This window comes from Callospermophilus lateralis, chromosome 18 (genome assembly GCF_048772815.1).
Source record: "Callospermophilus lateralis isolate mCalLat2 chromosome 18, mCalLat2.hap1, whole genome shotgun sequence".
In the NCBI taxonomy this organism is placed as follows: Eukaryota; Metazoa; Chordata; class Mammalia; order Rodentia; family Sciuridae; genus Callospermophilus; species Callospermophilus lateralis.
In genome coordinates this window covers 4,021,701-4,038,545 of record NC_135322.1, presented here as the reverse complement: position 1 = coordinate 4,038,545, position 16,845 = coordinate 4,021,701, and the positions used below count along the sequence as shown (strand labels likewise).

The window sequence follows — 16,845 nt, the reverse complement described above, 5'->3', positions numbered from 1 at the left end:
ACTTGGCTTTTCTCCACGTCCATGTGCCATCTCACACATGTGAGTGTGAATTCACCCATATCTTGCCTCCCACATTTGCCTACAAGAACGGCATGGCACACATACCCTCATAGGACAGTCACATGTGCTGTACTGGCCAGTGACACCTGGGCTGTGACTTAGCTGAGTTAGGCCATGTTCAGTTCCTGAAGAAGGTCAGATAGGGCCCAGTTGGCTGTGGCCCACCCAAACATGTAAACCCGCCTTCTGCCTCAGGGTGAAAGAAATATTGGTGAGACGCTCACTTCACACAGGGAACCTAGGACAAAAACAGCTATGGCACTCTAGAACACGGCCAGGACTCTGTCCCACAGCTTCTCAACACAGTACTTCCGATCTCCTTGTCACTTTTCAATGGCTCATTTACTCAGTAGCAGTAAATTTGTATTGTCCATACTTCTACTTCAGATAAAAACTATGACCTGATATTAATTGCAAATGTACTCATTACCATATTAAGCTGTAAGAAAGACTATCAGGTCTTTCATGGGAAATATCTGGTCTCTGAAGAGCCAGTTTGTGATTCATTCTCCTCAATGAAGTGCTAACTCATGATTCAGTAATAGTCACAATGGCAGTGCACACTTGTTGAACATATCTTGAGAACCTGTGTCCCACTGTTAATTTCCAGAAACAATTACAAGTTCCTATCTCATGCCACCAAAGACACATTGGAGTTGCTCTTTTCTACAATCTCTGCAGACTGGAGTCTGCATGGGAAAGGCAGAAAATGCTAACACGTGACCCTTGATGGACTGGTGATGTTGGAAATACATTCATGAGCCTGTACTCTCTCTACATGTCGGCTAAAAAGTGTTACTTTTTCTTCCTCACACTTTCATCTTTAATATATTTGTATTTTCACTTTATATAAATCAAGATGCATGTCGTCTCACTTGGTATGTAAGGAAGGGCCATATAATATAGTGAATACTTATCGACAGATGCAGATTTTAGGGTGAAATATGAACCACTTATATGGAATTTTCATTGTACATAAGTATCCTAAGATAGGGTGTGAGGAGAATAACTCAATGGCAAATATAATATAGGTTCCCCAAACTGTATGATACTTGACTTCACACACCAAGTCTAGATCCCTCAACCTTAACTTTGGATAGTTACTGTCATGAAGCACTGACTGCACTGAGATGAATTAAAATTGTCGATCAAAGAAACAAATTACTTGTAGTAATGAAAAGATTAAATTTTATTAATTAAAACATCAGGCCAATGATACATTCTACTAAAGCAGTGGCAAAACGTATGACCAGCAGTTAAATAATCCTGAAGGAAATGCTATTTTTTCTTTTTTGTCGAGCTTAGAACCCAGGGCCATAAACATGCTAGGCGAGTTCTCTAGCAAGCCATGCCCCGAGCCCCCATTCTGGTTCTTTTAATTAGATTCTCCAGTCTGATAACTCTCAATTTCAAAAATAGGGCTAATTGCTCTTCAGTCTTTGCTAAGAGAGCTATTGTGATTCAGTGGAGCATGTGGTCCCCATTCTTTTGCATTCTGCCTGTGACTCTCATCCCATATGAGCCCCAGGATGGCACATCCTTAGTCTGTTTTATTTTACAGTCGGTGGAATGATTTTTCCTATAAACTACAGAAGGGCCTCAGGACACAGGAAGCTTGATGACTTGTATCCACTTAAAGACACTACTCTTTGCCTCTTCCCGATGCTAATTTAGACCATATTTACCTTGAAAGGCAGAGCTCGTCTTCCCAGAAGTTGAACAGAATGACCCTTTCCTAATGCAGTAAGCCCTCCCATCCTATGCTTCTTTCCCAGTGACCATAGTAAAGGCCTGGAAGGCAGGCACAACGTGAGACAGGTTTTAAAGCCCAGGGTAAAAGTTACATATAGCAAAGAAGCCTTCTCATGAGACCTCGAATGACTGAATAAAGTAATTCTTGACCTGAAGATAAGTAGTTGATTTCCAAAAGTCCTTGCACCTTTGAGTCTTAACGTATTTTGACTTGGAATTACTCCACAAAATGTAGTGACCAGGGTTACCCATAGAGAACTAGAGAATTTCTTCCAGTAAATCCTCATCTGCAAGTATGGTCATCAGGTAACAACAGCCCAGTAAAGACCCTCCATTTGTACGGTTTCATCAATGATGTATTGCTGCTTTCCAGTCATCTGTGAGGCCGGACTGAAGCCTCTGTGGGGCACATTACAGATACAAGACTTCTTTCCATGTGCTCTGGAGCCTCCCAGTGCTTGCACTACTGTCTGTGCTGGGCGTGGACCCCAGGGCCTGGCACGTACAAGGCAAGTACTCTGCCCTGGCCACACCCCAGCCACGGATCGACTCCTGATAGTCTTCCACAGTCACTGCATTTAAAAACTCTCTTAAAAATGAATGCACAGATGTTGTGCAAGGCAAAGACCTGGCTACACTCATTTGTAAGGCTTGAGTCCAGAGTGAGTTCTTCGATGACTTGCAAGGTTGGAACTTCGACTAAAGACCTTACCACACTCATTACATGTGTATGGCTTCTCTCCAGTGTGGACTGCCTGGTGGGTAGTCAAGCTTGAGCGCACACTAAAGGCCTTGCCACACTTATCACACTTGTACGGCTTCTCTCCAGTGTGAGTCCTCCGGTGACTTGCCAGGTGTGAGTTCTGGGTGAAGACCTTGCCACACTCATTGCACTTGTACGGCTTCTCCCCGGTGTGGATCGCCTGGTGAGTAGTCAGGCTTGAGTACACGCTGAAGGCCTTGCCACACTCTGTGCACTTGTATGGCTTCTCCCCGGTGTGAGTTCTACGATGATTGGCCAGGTGTGAGTTCTGAGTGAAGACCTTGCCACACTCAGAACACTTGTAGGGCTTTTCTCCAGTGTGGATGACCTGGTGGGTGTTGAGGTTTGAGTGTGAGTTAAAGGCCTTACCACACTCGTTACACCGGTACGGTTTCTCCCCTGTGTGAATCCTCTGATGAATTGCAAGGCTCGAGGTCTGGCTGAAGACCTTGCCACACTCGTTGCACTTGTATGGCTTCTCTCCAGTGTGGGTCACCTGATGGGACGTCAGGCTGGAGCGCACGCTGAAGGCCTTGCCGCACTCGGCACACCTGTAGGGCTTCTCCCCAGTGTGCACCCTCCAGTGCCTGGCGAGGTTTGAGGTCTGGCTGAAGACCTTGCCGCACTCCTCACACTTGTACGGCTTCTCTCCACTGTGAACTCCTCGGTGACTTGCCAGGTGTGAGTTCTGGGTGAAGACCTTGCCACACTCATTGCATTTGTACGGCTTCTCCCCAGTGTGGATCGCCTGGTGAGTAGTCAGGCTTGAGTACACGCTGAAGGCCTTGCCACACTCTGTACACTTGTACGGCTTCTCCCCCGTATGAGTCCTCCAGTGATTGGCCAGGTGTGAGTTCTGGGTGAAGACCTTGCCACACTCAGAACACTTGTAGGGCTTTTCTCCAGTGTGGATGACCTGGTGGGTGTTGAGGTTTGAGTGAGAGCTGAAGACCTTGCCACACTCGTTACACCGGTACGGTTTCTCCCCTGTGTGAGTTCTCCGGTGAATCGCGAGGCTCGAGGTCTGGCTGAAGACCTTGCCACACTCGTTGCACTTGTATGGCTTCTCTCCAGTGTGGATCACCTGATGGTTGGTTAGATTGGAGCGCACGCTGAAGGCCTTGCCACACTCGGCACACTTGTACGGCTTCTCTCCGGTGTGAGTTCTGCGATGACTTGTTAGGTGTGAGTTCTGAGTGAAGACCTTACCACACTCATTGCACTTGTAAGGTTTTGCTCCCGTGTGATGTCTCTCGTGCACCAAAAGATAGGAGCGCCTGAAGAAAGCCTTGCCACACTCAGCACACTTGTACAGTTTCTCTCCAGTGTGGATTCTGCGATGATGTGCAAGAGAGGAGGTATAACTAAAGACCTTGCCACACTCGTGGCATCTGTAAGGCTTGTCCCTAACGTGTGCTTTGGGCCTTGGAATGAGGAATGAAGAATAAATAAAGTCATTCCCATATCCTTCCAGCGTTCCGACACTGGAAGGAACGCTTTGAGGTGGTAAAGCTGAAGAACCACTGTGCACAGACTCCTCTTCACCACACTCGCTTTTCCCTGCAGACTGAAGCAGCTGGGGTGCAGACAGGCCTGGCGGAAAGCCCAGCCCAAGCCAATCACTCTCAAGCTTGCTCCCTGCATCCTGTCCATCACCACCGTCTCTTCCACCCATGTGGCTTCCTTTATGGATCATGGGCACTCCCTTACAATCTCCTTCACCATCTCTCCATGGAAACTGGAAGCCATGAGCCTTTCTCTGGATGTCCCTGAAGGAAAAGGCTTCAGCGTCATGGTGCTCATGTCTTCCCAGCATGGCTTTCTGGAATCTCTCTTCTATACTGCTGTTTCTTTTTGAAGGTGATTTTTTAATTATGTGTTTAGGAGAGAAATCTACAAGATATAAAGTTACATGTCTATATTTTAATATTTCTCATCAACAAAAGAAATATTCATATTGAAAAAAATGTTATTATTGCAAAAGTAATATTTGTATTAAGCAGACTTTTAAAACTTAAGAATAACCATAAAATTTACCCCAGATGGTGGTCAGGGTCTGTAATCCCAATGACTCAGGAGGCTGAGGCAGAAGGATATTAAGTTCAAGGCCAGCCTGGGCAATTTAGTGAGACTGTGCCTCAGAAAAAAATTTTTTTAAATGCCAAGAAAAGTAGTTCGGTATTAGTGCATTTGCCTACCATATGTGAGGCCCTGAGTTCAGTCCCCAGTAATTAAACAAAAACTTGATTAATAATACATAGACCTTGAGAGGGTGAAAAGATAAATTTTTACATCTCTGAAGAATAGAATGGTAAGTGGGAGAAGTTTGAAAATTTCCTGTAAGAGCTCACAGCATAGAAACTTTTGTTTTCCCACAGAAATCTTTCACCCGTAGAGTTTCTCAGACAACACTGGGCGATAAAGCTTCTACTGTGCACATGTGAGCTCTTACCTGGGTTCACACCTTGGACACAGCCCCACCCACCGGGATTTCTTGCTATTTTCACTTCATTCTTCAAGGTCCAGGGCTCTTTCCCTTCTTCCAACATGGAAATAACACCAAGGTCAGGAAGGAAGATCCCTGTTTATAAAAAGAAAGGAATCCCATCTGTTGTGGCTTCTCCAGAATCCTAGTCCTATGAGTACATGAGAGAGGATGTTATAGAGGGAGCCCGAAAAACATTTCACAAATCCACCCATTCGTTGCCTCCTTCTGACAACTGAGGGAATACTTTAATATAAGACCTCTAGCTCTTCCAAAAACTAATAAATCAAAAGCAAAGCAGCACAATGACTGTTTATTTGCAGCTATTCAAGAGGCTGAGGCAGGAGGATCACAAGTTTGAGGCCAGCCTGGGCAACTTTGTAAGACCCTGTCTCAAAATAAAACTTAAAAAAATGCCTAGGAATGTAGCTTAGTGGCAGACCTAGCATGTGCCACAGCTCTAGACTCAATTCCCAGTACCAGGTGGGTGGAAGGAAGCAAGCAGAGCTAAATCTTCCACAGGGCCTGGGCTATCGGTCAGTGGCAGAGTGCTGGCTGAGCATGTGAGAGGCCATGGGTTTCATCCCCAGCACTACCACACACACACACACACACACACACACACACACACACTAAAGTCTGCCATCTGTGCATTCCTGAGCTGTGTAACCACCCAATAATGTATCATATTATGTAGGCAAAACATCTACAGAAATGAAGGAGAAAGGACCAGCACAATGGTGCACGTGTGCCTGTAATTCCAGCTAATTGGGAGGCTGAGGCAGGACAGCCTCAGCAACTTAGCAAGGCCCTGTCTCAAAAAAGTAAAAAGCACTACCATCTAGCTAAGTGGTACAACACCCCTAAGTTCAAACGCTAGTATGAGAGTGGGGGGGGGGGAGAAGAGGGAGGGAGGGGGGAAGGTTAGGCTGTAACTCTGTGACAAAGTGGTAGAGTGCTTGCCTAGTATGTGCAAGGCTGTGTGTTTGATCCCCAGCACTGTAAAAAATAAAAAGATAGGTTAAGAGTCATAGAAAATAGCTGGCCATGGTGGTGCATACCTGTCATCCCAGTAACTGGGGAGGCTGAAGCAGAGAATTTTAAGTATGAGATCAGCCTCAGCAACGTAGTAAGACCCTGGCTCAAAATAAAAAGTCAAAAAGATAGGGTTATAGCTCAGTGGCCAAATGCTCCTGGGTCCAATTCCTAGTGGTGAGGAAGAGGAGGAGGAGAGATGGTTAAAGTCCAGAGGCTACATTAGGAAGATTTTCATTTCTGGGTCAACACAGCTTCAACTTTACTCAAGTAATAAGAAGCTCTCCCGAGGCATGTGAAGGAAAAATGCAAAGGTACACAAGACAGATCCAATCTCAGGAGAGATCACGCTCACCCAGGGAGACCAGGTTTCTGTAGTTCTCCAGCATCACTTCCCTGTACAAAGCCCTCTGTGTGGGGTCCAGGCACTTCCACTCCTCCTGGGAGAATTCAATGGCCACATCCCTGAATGCCAACTGTCCCTAAAATGAAAAATACGTCTCATCAAGAAGACATGCAGATAGTTATCATCTCCACATAAAATGGGATGAGAAGAGAACTCTAAGAAATCTCCTGGAGTGAGCATACCAGACCCAAGCTGGGATACTATGAAATACATACTTGACCTCTATATTTGCAGATGCACAATTACTTGGATCTCTGAAGTGATAAGGGAGGCTACAAGCCCCTAGACACTTCAGGACTGGGACTGGTCACTGGAAAGATCCAGGCAGGATTTGTGGATTAGAACTTCCAGCCTTACTCCCAGACCACCCATGAGGGGATAGGGGCTGAAGGTTCAGTGGTGCACCAATGACATCACCAATCATGCCTGGTAATGATGCCTCCATAAAACCCCCAAAGGACAGGATTTGAAGAACCTTCCGGCTAGCTGAACATGAGAAGGTCCTCAGAGGAGGGATCGCCCAGCGAGGGGACGGAAGCTCCATGTGCCTTCTCCCACACCTTGCCTTATGCACCCTCCATTCGGCTCTTCATCTGCATCCTTGATAGTATGTGACAGGGTAAGTAAGCATATCACTCAGTGCTGTGAGCCGCTCCAGGAAATTAACCAAACCCGAGGAGGGAGTCCTGCAAACCTGTCACTCAGAACCACAGGCATCTGATATGAGGGCACCTGAGGGACTGGGCCCGCCCCCTGAGGGATCTGAGGCTACTCATCAGAATCCAATTGAATCAAAGGACACAGAGCTGGTTTCTGCTGCAGAATTTCTTGTTGGTTGTGTGGGGAAACCCCACACATTGGAGTCACAGAAGCTTTCTGGGTGGTGGGTGTACAGTAGGAGAAATTAAAATTTGCTTTTACGATATCCCCGTACATATAAAAGTACATTTGAGCAACATTATGTCTCCCTAATTCTGTTCGTTATTTTTCCACAAGAGGTTATACCCTGCATATATATATACCCTGTATATCTACCCTGTATATATATCCTGTAACACCAAGGTCAGGAAGGAAGATCCCTGTTTATAAAAAGAAAGGAATCCCATCTGTTGTGGCTTTTCCAGAATCCTAGTCCTATGAGTACATGAGAGAGGATGTTATAGAGGGAGCCCGAAAAAACATTTCACAAATCCACCCATTCGTTGTCTCCTTCTGAAAACTGAGGGAATACTGTATATCAGTGTGGATTTCTCATTTTTGTGGATAATGTAAGAAGCACATAAATAAAAAGCCAGATCATGGCCGGGATGTGGCTCAGTGGCAGAGTTCCTGCCTAGTGTGGACGAGGCCCTGTGACAGATCCCCAGTACCTCACAAAGCAAAAGCCCAACTCAGGCTGACCTCCATGGAAGCATTAGTTATGACATCTGCCACACCATGTGATGTGCACTCAACACCTAGGTGAGCTTTGGCAAGAGCCCTGTCTTCAGAGACGATAGTCCACAGAGGCTTCCAAAAGTCAGAATCTAAAACTGTGAAAACAGCAACAGCAGTGCCTAAAGCTTCTAAATGCTGGCTATTATGATTTGTGTGTGTGTGTGTGTGTGTGTGTGTGTGTGTGTGTGTATGTATGGGTGTGGGTGGTGCTGGGTGTGTGTGAACCAGGGCCTTGAGCATACTGGGCAGGCATTCTATCACCGAGCCACATCCCAGCTACACACAGGGTGTTCAACACACCTTCCATGAAGTAACACCTATGGCGACCTAAGAAAGATTCATTCCCATCTTCCTGAGGAAACAACTGTGTCACAGATACTGAAGAAACTCTGCTCAAATCAAAGAGCTGAGCATGGAAGAACGAGTACCTGACCCAGATATCTAAGAACTGGAACTAAACCTGAAGAATTAAACAGTTAAGTAGCAGAGCATCAGAAGTGAATAAACAGTATGGGAAGTGAGGGACGTAGAAGCAAGTTCAAGCAGAGCAACGTGAACTTCTGCATGCATGCACACGTAGCCACATAAGACTCCCATTCCTACCAATGTCAACCTGTGAACATGAGAGGGGACAGAGAATGCAAGACCACAGAAAATACGATAAATCAGGTAAAAACATACAGCTGTCTTTGATAAACAGCATACACTTGCACATCCATGTATGCAAGACAAATATATATATATAAATCAAATGAAATAACAGGACTTGTCTCTCAGTGATAATTGTCCCAATACTTTTCATCACCACTGTTCTCACATGCATGTTGGCATATTTGGGACAATAAAAATATATAAATCATCCTGAGTTTTGTTTATAAACATTGTCCATTAAGACAGGACTATACAGGTTGGGGGTGTAGTCAGTGATAAGAGTGCTTGCTTAGCATGGGCAAGGCTTGGGGCTCAATCCCTAGTACTGCCCCCTCCAATAGGAGAGAACATGTATCAAACAAACAAACAAAAAACAAGAAAAAGAAATTTGAACTCTAATCTCTATGAGTCAGTCACATTCAAAACTAAGAAAACAACTTCATCAACTTAAAATTAGATATTTAGGCAATTATCAATAGAATTTTATGCCTGACTAGTAAAACTGTGACATAACAATTAGGAAACGCTACTGTTACATATCAATTTAACAGACTAAAATAAGAAAACGTATCACCGCAAAACATACTTTCAGAAATCAATGGATATTTAACAATCAGGACAAAAAGTAAATGTAAAGAAAGAAGTGACATTAAGCAGGAACAATTTACCCTACAGCACAATCAGCATTTCCTCCAAATAAAGGCAGAGAAGAGAGGGACTAGCAGCCAGGGCTTTGTCTCGTCACTATCAGGCAGGCTGCATGAGCACGGGCCATAAAGAGGAAAAAGGTGGAAACAAAAGAGGTAAAGAAGACAGCAGAGATCTGGATCTGTTAGAACAGATGACATGACTGCAACACAGAAATACTGTACTGCAGGAGCTGGTAACAGTGGAAAACAGACTTCCTTCCTTAGTAGCCCTTATTAACACATACAAAACATCCTGCACCTCCTTCGGCAAAGATACCAGAGCACCAAATTAAAAGACTTACCCAAAGGACTTAAAGTGAGCATACTACAGTGACATGGCTGTGTTAATTATTTATAGCAGCTCAATTCACAATAGCCAAGCTATGAAACCAACCTAGGTGCCCTTCAACAGTGAATGGATAAATAAGCTGTGGTATATATACACAATGAATATACCAGTCATAAAGAAGAAGGAAATTATGGCATCTGCCAGTAAATAGATGGACCTAGAGGCTATCATGCTAAGTAAAATAAGCTAATCCCCCCAAAGCGAATGTTCTAATATGCAGATGCTAACACACAATGAGAGGGAGGGAAAAATAGTAGTTCACTGGATTAGACAAAGGGAAAGGAGGTGGGATGAGAATGGGAAAGACAGTAGAATGAATCGGACATCACTTTCCTATGTTCATATATGAATACATGACCAGTGTAAAACTCCACATCAAGTACAACCACAAGAGAGGGAAGTTACACTCCATATCCACATGATATATCAAAATACACACTCTACTGTCATGTGCATCTAAAAAGAATTTTAAAAAAAACAAGACTTCCAGGATCTCCCTCATGGTGACACAGACCAACAAGGATCTAAAAGCCACCTGGATTCAGTGGTGAACCACTTAAGAGGCTGGGATTCTCACTGCAGGGCCAGATAGACAGTTTGTGGCCCCTGCCTCCTGAAGCCCTGACCCTCTCAATTTCTCCTGGGGCAGGGAGGGCAGGGGATCATCCACCTAATATAACTTTGGGGGAAACTGCCTGAGAGACTGTGTTCTGCCTTCCATGAACCTAAGCAATAAAGAGACAGGCATCAGGTAGGGAAAGGCACGAAGACAGAGAGTCCCCATTAACCATGTCTAGAGTGTCCCTGGTGGAAACAAGGATGGCTGACTGAGACACCAGAGAGGGCACAGAACAGCAGGAGGCAACAGGAGAGCCCCTGGGTAGAAACTGCAAAGCTTCTTCTACAAGACTGCAAGCAAAAGCTCAGAGATGACAGATCCTCCGCCTCTAGCACAGATCACTTTCCTCAAGGAAGCCAGACACCAAAATCTGCAAGGTGATTGATTTTCAAACTGCTGGAGTCCAAGCACAAGACCACCAGCCACACAAACAGAAAGAAAACATGGCCCCCATAAGCAGAAAATTAAATAGCCACAAACCAACACTAAAAAATTAGAGATATGTAAACGACCGAAGAATTAATTCTGAGAGTTATAACAGTGCTCCAACGAAATAAAAGCAGAAACACAAAATCAGAAAACCAATGAATGGATATAATGAGAATATAAACAGAAACTATGAAGCTGGGCAGGTGGTGCACGCCTGTAATCCCAGTGGCTCGGGAGGCTGAGGCAGGAGGATTTTGAGTTCAAAGTCAGTCTCAGCAACTTGGTGAGGCCATAAGCAACTTAGTGAGAACTTGTCTCAAAATAAAATAAAAAGAAAGGGTTAGGCATGTGACTCGGGGGTTAAGCGCTCCTGGATTCAATCCCTGGTACCAAAACCAACCAACCAACCAACCAACCTACAGGGAAAAATAGAGCAAGAAAGAATGACAATGAAGAAGGGCAGAGTGTGGAGGCATATACCTATAAGCCCAGCTGCTTGGGAGGCTAAGACAGGAGGATTAGAAAGCTTGAGGCCAGCCTCAGCAACTTAGCAAGACCCCATTTCAAAAATTAAAAATTAAAAAAGGGGAGGTCCCAAGGACTCACAGGATACCCCCATATGTACTCCAGAAGAGGAGGAGAGAGAGAGGTGGAGAACCTATGTGACAACAATAATGGCCAACTATTTCCAAGATATCTGAGATACAGATATATATAGCCAATAAGCTTCAAGATACAGGGTGACATGAGCAGGGTCCTGGGTTCAATGTCCAAGCAAAAAGTATCAACTTGCAACCATTCAAAGTTTCTTCTCTATCTAGAATAAATGCAGAAATTAGTAGCACAAGAAAAATGAAAATCCACAAATATAAATGCAAATTAAATAACTTCTTATGTGGATGTCCCAGGGGTATTCTACCACTGAGCTACCTCCCCAACCTTTTTTTTTTTCCTTTTTATTTTTGAGATAGGATCTCACAAATTACCCACAAATCATCCTCCTTCCTCAGCCTCCTGTGTCATTGGGAATACGAGCATGCACCACTGTGCCCAGCTAAATAACATTTGCTTAATCAGTCAATGAGTCAAAGGCAAAAGGGGGAACTAAAAACAATGAAAAAAATCATTGTTCTATGCGACCACCATTATTCTGATGTCAAACTCAGGCAAAGAGAAGGAAAAAAACCACAGATCAATAACTCCAATGAATATTGATGAAAAATTCCTCAACAAAAAACTGGCAAATCTAAATGTATAGAACACTGAAAGGATTAGACACTGTGACAGGTGAGATTCATTTCTAGGAACAAGGGTGGAGCAACTAATAAGGTCAACTGCACCTCACATGACACTGACAGAGAGGACAAAAATGCACAGGACCAGGTCCACAGATTCCGAAAACACCTCAGAGCCAAAGCCTCTCCTGGCACAAACACTCAAGGACCAGGCACAGAGAGAACTTCAGGACAGTAAAGTTAGCTATGATTTCTTGGATACAGCATCAAAAATACTGGCAAATGGAACGACTTACAACTGAAACACTGTTGTACAACAAAGGACGCTGTCAAGAGTGAAAACACCTAATTATATTGTGTAGAAGAGAACTAACACAATTCTGAAAATAAAAAGATAACAGAGGGGGGATCCAGAAACTGCACATGAACCTCTTCTGATATATATGATCAGCAACTTTAAGCTGAATCAGGGAGCCTGGGATGTAGGTTAGTTTTAAAAGTGCTTGTCTGGCAGGCACAAGGCCCTGAGTCTGACCCCACAAACAAATGACTGAAGAAATAAATAAGATTGAGAGATAAGACAGGTATAGTGGCACACACCTATAATCCCAGCAGCTCTCAGGCTGAGATGGGAGGATGGCAACTTAGCAAGGCCCTAAGGAATTTAGTGAGACACTGTCTCCAAATAAAATATAAAAAAAAAGGCTGGGGATGTGGTTCAGTGATTTGAGTTCCCTGGGTTCAATCCCTGGTACAAAAAAAAAAAAAAAAGAAAAAGAAAAAAAGAAAGCTTCACCAGGCACAGTGGTACACGTTGCTAATCCCAGCTACTTGGGATGCTGAGGAAGGAGGATTGCAATTTTGAGGCCACTGTGGGTAACCTAGTGAGACCCTGTATGGAGAGCATTGGGAATATAGCTCAGAGGTACAGTACCCCTTTGTTCAATCCACAGTTCCAAGGGGGACCCTGCAGAACATCTTTGATCACTGTTTCACTACCTTTCTAATCCCAGTCACTGAGATTTTGGAATCCAAAACACTGTCTCACTGGATTATCTATAAAAGCGATATATTAAGCAGTGCATATTTCCCTTTATAGTTCTCCTTTTCTGGAATTTACAAGCATTTGTGCGCATTAATATGTGATCTCAAAGTGAAGCTTTTTTCACCCACATCGAGAGGCAGCTGACAGTGTATCCAGATGTGCGCTAATGATCCCTGCTGCCCAACAGGACTGACACATAAGCCCTCACAGGCCCACAACCCTGCCAGGCTGTGAAATCCTTCCCAGGAACACAACAGTGGCACCTCCTCATGGGTTCCCTGCCTCAGGTCTCAGTGGATGGAATCTAAGCACAGAGGATGGGGTAAGGGAGGCCCTGGGGAGTGCAGGCACACCTGACAGGCAGGAGGCCGCAGAGTCACCTGAGGCCAGAATCCCCCAGGCCCAGCACTGCACAGGGGACTCGGGACCACCTGAGAGATCACTGTACCTCAGTGACAGCCATTCCTGACCCCTTTTGTTTCCTCCTCCTCTTCAGGGCTGTTTCCTCAGGTAACACGAGTCTACAAGTCAATCCTGGAAGGAGGAAACGTACTGTTTAAGGCCCAGAATCAACACACCCCACAGCCACACACACAGGTGGACCCCAGCATGTGAGATGGTCCCTGGCTGCCCCAGGCACAATACACCCCTGGAAGAAGGCCCAGAGGAGACATCTCTGACTCCTTTCTTTGGGCCTGGTCTCCCTCCCCATGAAGCCCACACACAGGTTGCAGCATCGGGGAACTGGGCAGCACTAGGCTCCCCTTCAGGGCACAGTCTGGCTCTCACCAAACTGAACCACAGCATAGCCCCCCTCACCTCTCCTGGGATCTCAGGCTGATCTCAGCCCTCAGGATGGAGGACACAGAGCCAGGTACACAGCTCTGGATGTGGTGGTGCATGCCTGTAATCCCAGTGACTTGGGAGGCTAAGGAAGGAGGATTCAGCAACATAGTGAGGCTCTAAACAATTTAGCAAGAACCTGTCTCAAAATAAAAAGGGCTGGGGATGTGATGTGCCTAAGTGGTTAAGTGCCCCTATGTTCAATCCCCAGCACCATAATAAACAAAAAAATAATAAAAGGACTGAGTACTCAATGCTGCACACAGAAGAGAATCAACCTTACTTACTAAGGCTGTGCACCAGCCTCACCCCATCAATGGGATGTCCAGTAGGTGGACAGACTGCTTGCAAAATGCCTCAGCACTCATGGGAAGCCAGCGTCGAGCACCTCCTGGAGGGGCAGGCCCAGCCCACCACCCACCTTCTGGCTCTTCCCCTCTTGGAGCCTTGTTCTCACCAGGATCCAGACAATGGATGCCGAAGGAGCAGGAAAACAGAGGCAGCACAGGCTGCATGGACCAGACGTGGGGCAGGGTGTGGCTGGAGTGTGACTGGAGCTGGGGGGGGTGGTGTCACAGGAGTCTCCATGGAGCAAGTGATGTCAGTACAAAGACCTGAGGTGTTGGTCACCTGCAGCCCAGGGGCCAGGTAGAGGGCCAGGACCCAGTGAAGGCCCTGAGGCTGGAGCAACCTCCAGCCAGGGAAAGGAAAGAGGCCATGTGGCTGAAAGTGAGCAAGCAGAGGACACAGCAAGAGATGAGGGCAGAGGCCCTGGGGAAGCAGAGCAGGTAGGACTGAGGTCTGACATTTCTATTCCACACCTAAATGAAGTTTAAAATCCATTTCCTCACCTGTCTTAGGTAAACATACAGTTTATTCTTTATTTTATAACTTAAAACACACTGTAGTATCTTCAATATTGTAGATAATAAGCAGAGATGTTCACCTAAGCCCCAGGAAGTACAAGGCCACCCTACCTGAAAACGTTGAAGACTACACGGGGCCTATCTGGCTGTTCATCTGTATCCCTTGTAACAAGTGGATAAACTTTATCAAGTGTTCCCTGCACACTGGGTGTTGAACTAGAAAAGTAATAGAAGCTTAGCAGGGGTCATGGGAATCCAGGATGTATATCCAGTTGACTAAAGTCCAAGTTCCAACCTGATCATGCAACTGGCATCTAAACTGGGGGGCAGTGCTTCTATACTGAACCTTCAAACAGTGGCATCTGATCCTATCTCCAGGCAGTGAATGCCAGATCTCAGTTAAATTATAGAACACTAAGTTGTTGTCTTAAGGAGAACTGCTTATGAATGGGAAGAAATCCCCACATATTTTATGGTACTGGGAATTGAACTGACGTGTGCTCTACCACTGAGCTACCCCCAACCCGCAACCCTTTCATAAATTTTCAGACAGTCTGCCTACATTGCCGTTGGGGCCTTGACCTGAGAGCCTCTGTTGTCCTGAGTAGGAATTCTGGTTTTTCTTCGTTATCTCACACTCACCCACACTACACTATCCCAGGAAAATAGAAGAGACCGACCCCAAACTGAATGGGTCATGACCCTGCCTTCTGGCTGAATATGGAAGTTATTTGTACCAATAGTTTTAAAATAGACAAATCCAGACAGTTTTGCAATTGTTATCCTCATGTAAAGACATAATTTAAGCACAAATTTTAATGTGTTGAATTATAAACATAGAAGTCATTACACTTCAGCTTCACCGTGCCCATCCAATCAAGTCACCATCGGCACCCGGGTCCCCATCTTCATTGCTGCTTCCCTCCCTCACTCTGATCACCTCCATTCTCACCTCCACTCTGATTTCTTCACCCACCCTGGGTCCTGCTCCCTTTGCTTCTCTCTCTCCTGATTTCTCCCCTTCTTCCCTCTATTCCTTCCCTCCATCTGATCGTCCCCATTCCTGCAACTCCCTTCACCTCCAGTCAGTCTTCCTGCCATTGTCCCCAATCTCCACACATTTCTGCCTCTTGCTTCCCCATCTACAGGCTCCCTCTGCCCTACCTGCTGCAGGCCCCTGTCCCCAGGCTCTGAACACCCACATCCCTTCCTGAAGTGCTCCTCCCTGGGCTCCCCTTGTCACATGTTACCCCTCTTCTTGTCCCAGTACCACAGTTCTTCTCTGCCATGCAGATTATCTGTCCTCTCCTCCCATGCTCTGCCAGAGGTCCCTCCAGGTTTTATTTTTCCCTGAGTGGCTGTCCTTCACCTCTGTGGAGACTGCGATTCTAGATTTCTTCTCTCTGCTGCTTTATGGCTTCTTCTTTCACTCTTATGCCCTCTCTCTGCCATCCCTTGCCATCTGTGTTAAGGGTCTGTTTTCCCTTTTCTCTCATTTCTGATCCATCTCTTCTGAGCCCTCTGCCCACCTCCAAAGGAGCACATTTTCCCTGGGAATCTGGGGTGTGAGAATCCTGGAAGTCACCACACAGGCCCAGGTCGCCTCCTCCAGAGTGCAGGGTGACTATGGAGGGAAGACCTGCAGGGGAGTCACCTGGCTAAGGAGGACAGGTTCTGGGGAGGATGACAGGGCCAGGAAGATAGGGCTGGGTGAGGGCAGGGCCTGGGGAGGGGGACAGGGTCAGGTGAGGACAGGGCCCGGTGAGAAGGACTGGCAGGATCTGGTCAGGGGAGGGCAGGCCTGCCTTGGCACAGGCTGGGCTGTAGACCTCAGTGGCCAGGAGGATCTGCGGAGGAGCGCGCACGGCGGGCTGGGCGGGCAGCGCCGAGGACCCGCGAGCTGGGAAGGCCACCTTCGGCGGGAGGGAGCGGCGCCAAGCGGAGCGTCCACGCGGCCGGGCTGGACACCTGTGGGACCCGCGCCGGGGCTTCAGGCCGACCCGGTTCTCCCGCAGAGATGGGACTGACTCGGGGTGGAGGGCGCGGTGCGGGGACGCGGAGGTCTGTTGGGACCCGCGACCCGGCCACGGGCGCGCAGGGGACCGTGAAGTGCAGAGATCATAGAGCAAGGGAACTCACGAGCCAAGCTGTGACCTTCACTCCGCGATCCGCTTCCGGGTC

The 16,845-nt window shown here is 46.4% G+C and overlaps 2 protein-coding genes across 3 annotated transcripts in view; one reads left to right on the top strand and one right to left on the bottom strand.

The window, feature by feature from the left end:
* Positions 1 to 5,687, top strand: part of LOC143383739 (zinc finger protein 528-like) — a 20,559-nt gene extending 14,872 nt beyond the window's left edge. The window contains exons 5-6 of one of the 2 annotated variants that reach the window (XR_013089186.2): positions 4,142 to 4,435; positions 4,954 to 5,687. Coding sequence is in view for 1 of the 2 variants with exons in the window: in XM_076838636.2 (XP_076694751.1) it covers positions 4,142 to 4,146 (5 nt within the window). In the remaining variant the exon portion in view is untranslated. Of the gene's footprint in view, positions 1 to 4,141; positions 4,922 to 4,953 lie in introns of those variants that run through there. The other variant, XM_076838636.2, reaches the window with a different exon arrangement.
* Positions 2,368 to 16,845, bottom strand: LOC143383724 (uncharacterized). Its single transcript, XM_076838596.2, has 5 exons — positions 16,804 to 16,845; positions 13,404 to 13,489; positions 6,451 to 6,577; positions 5,028 to 5,156; positions 2,368 to 4,468 (listed from the first exon to the last, which is right to left on the bottom strand). Exons 2-5 carry the CDS (start codon positions 13,416 to 13,418, stop codon positions 2,451 to 2,453), a joined length of 2,289 nt encoding a protein of 762 aa, XP_076694711.1. The 5' UTR covers positions 13,419 to 13,489; positions 16,804 to 16,845; the 3' UTR covers positions 2,368 to 2,450.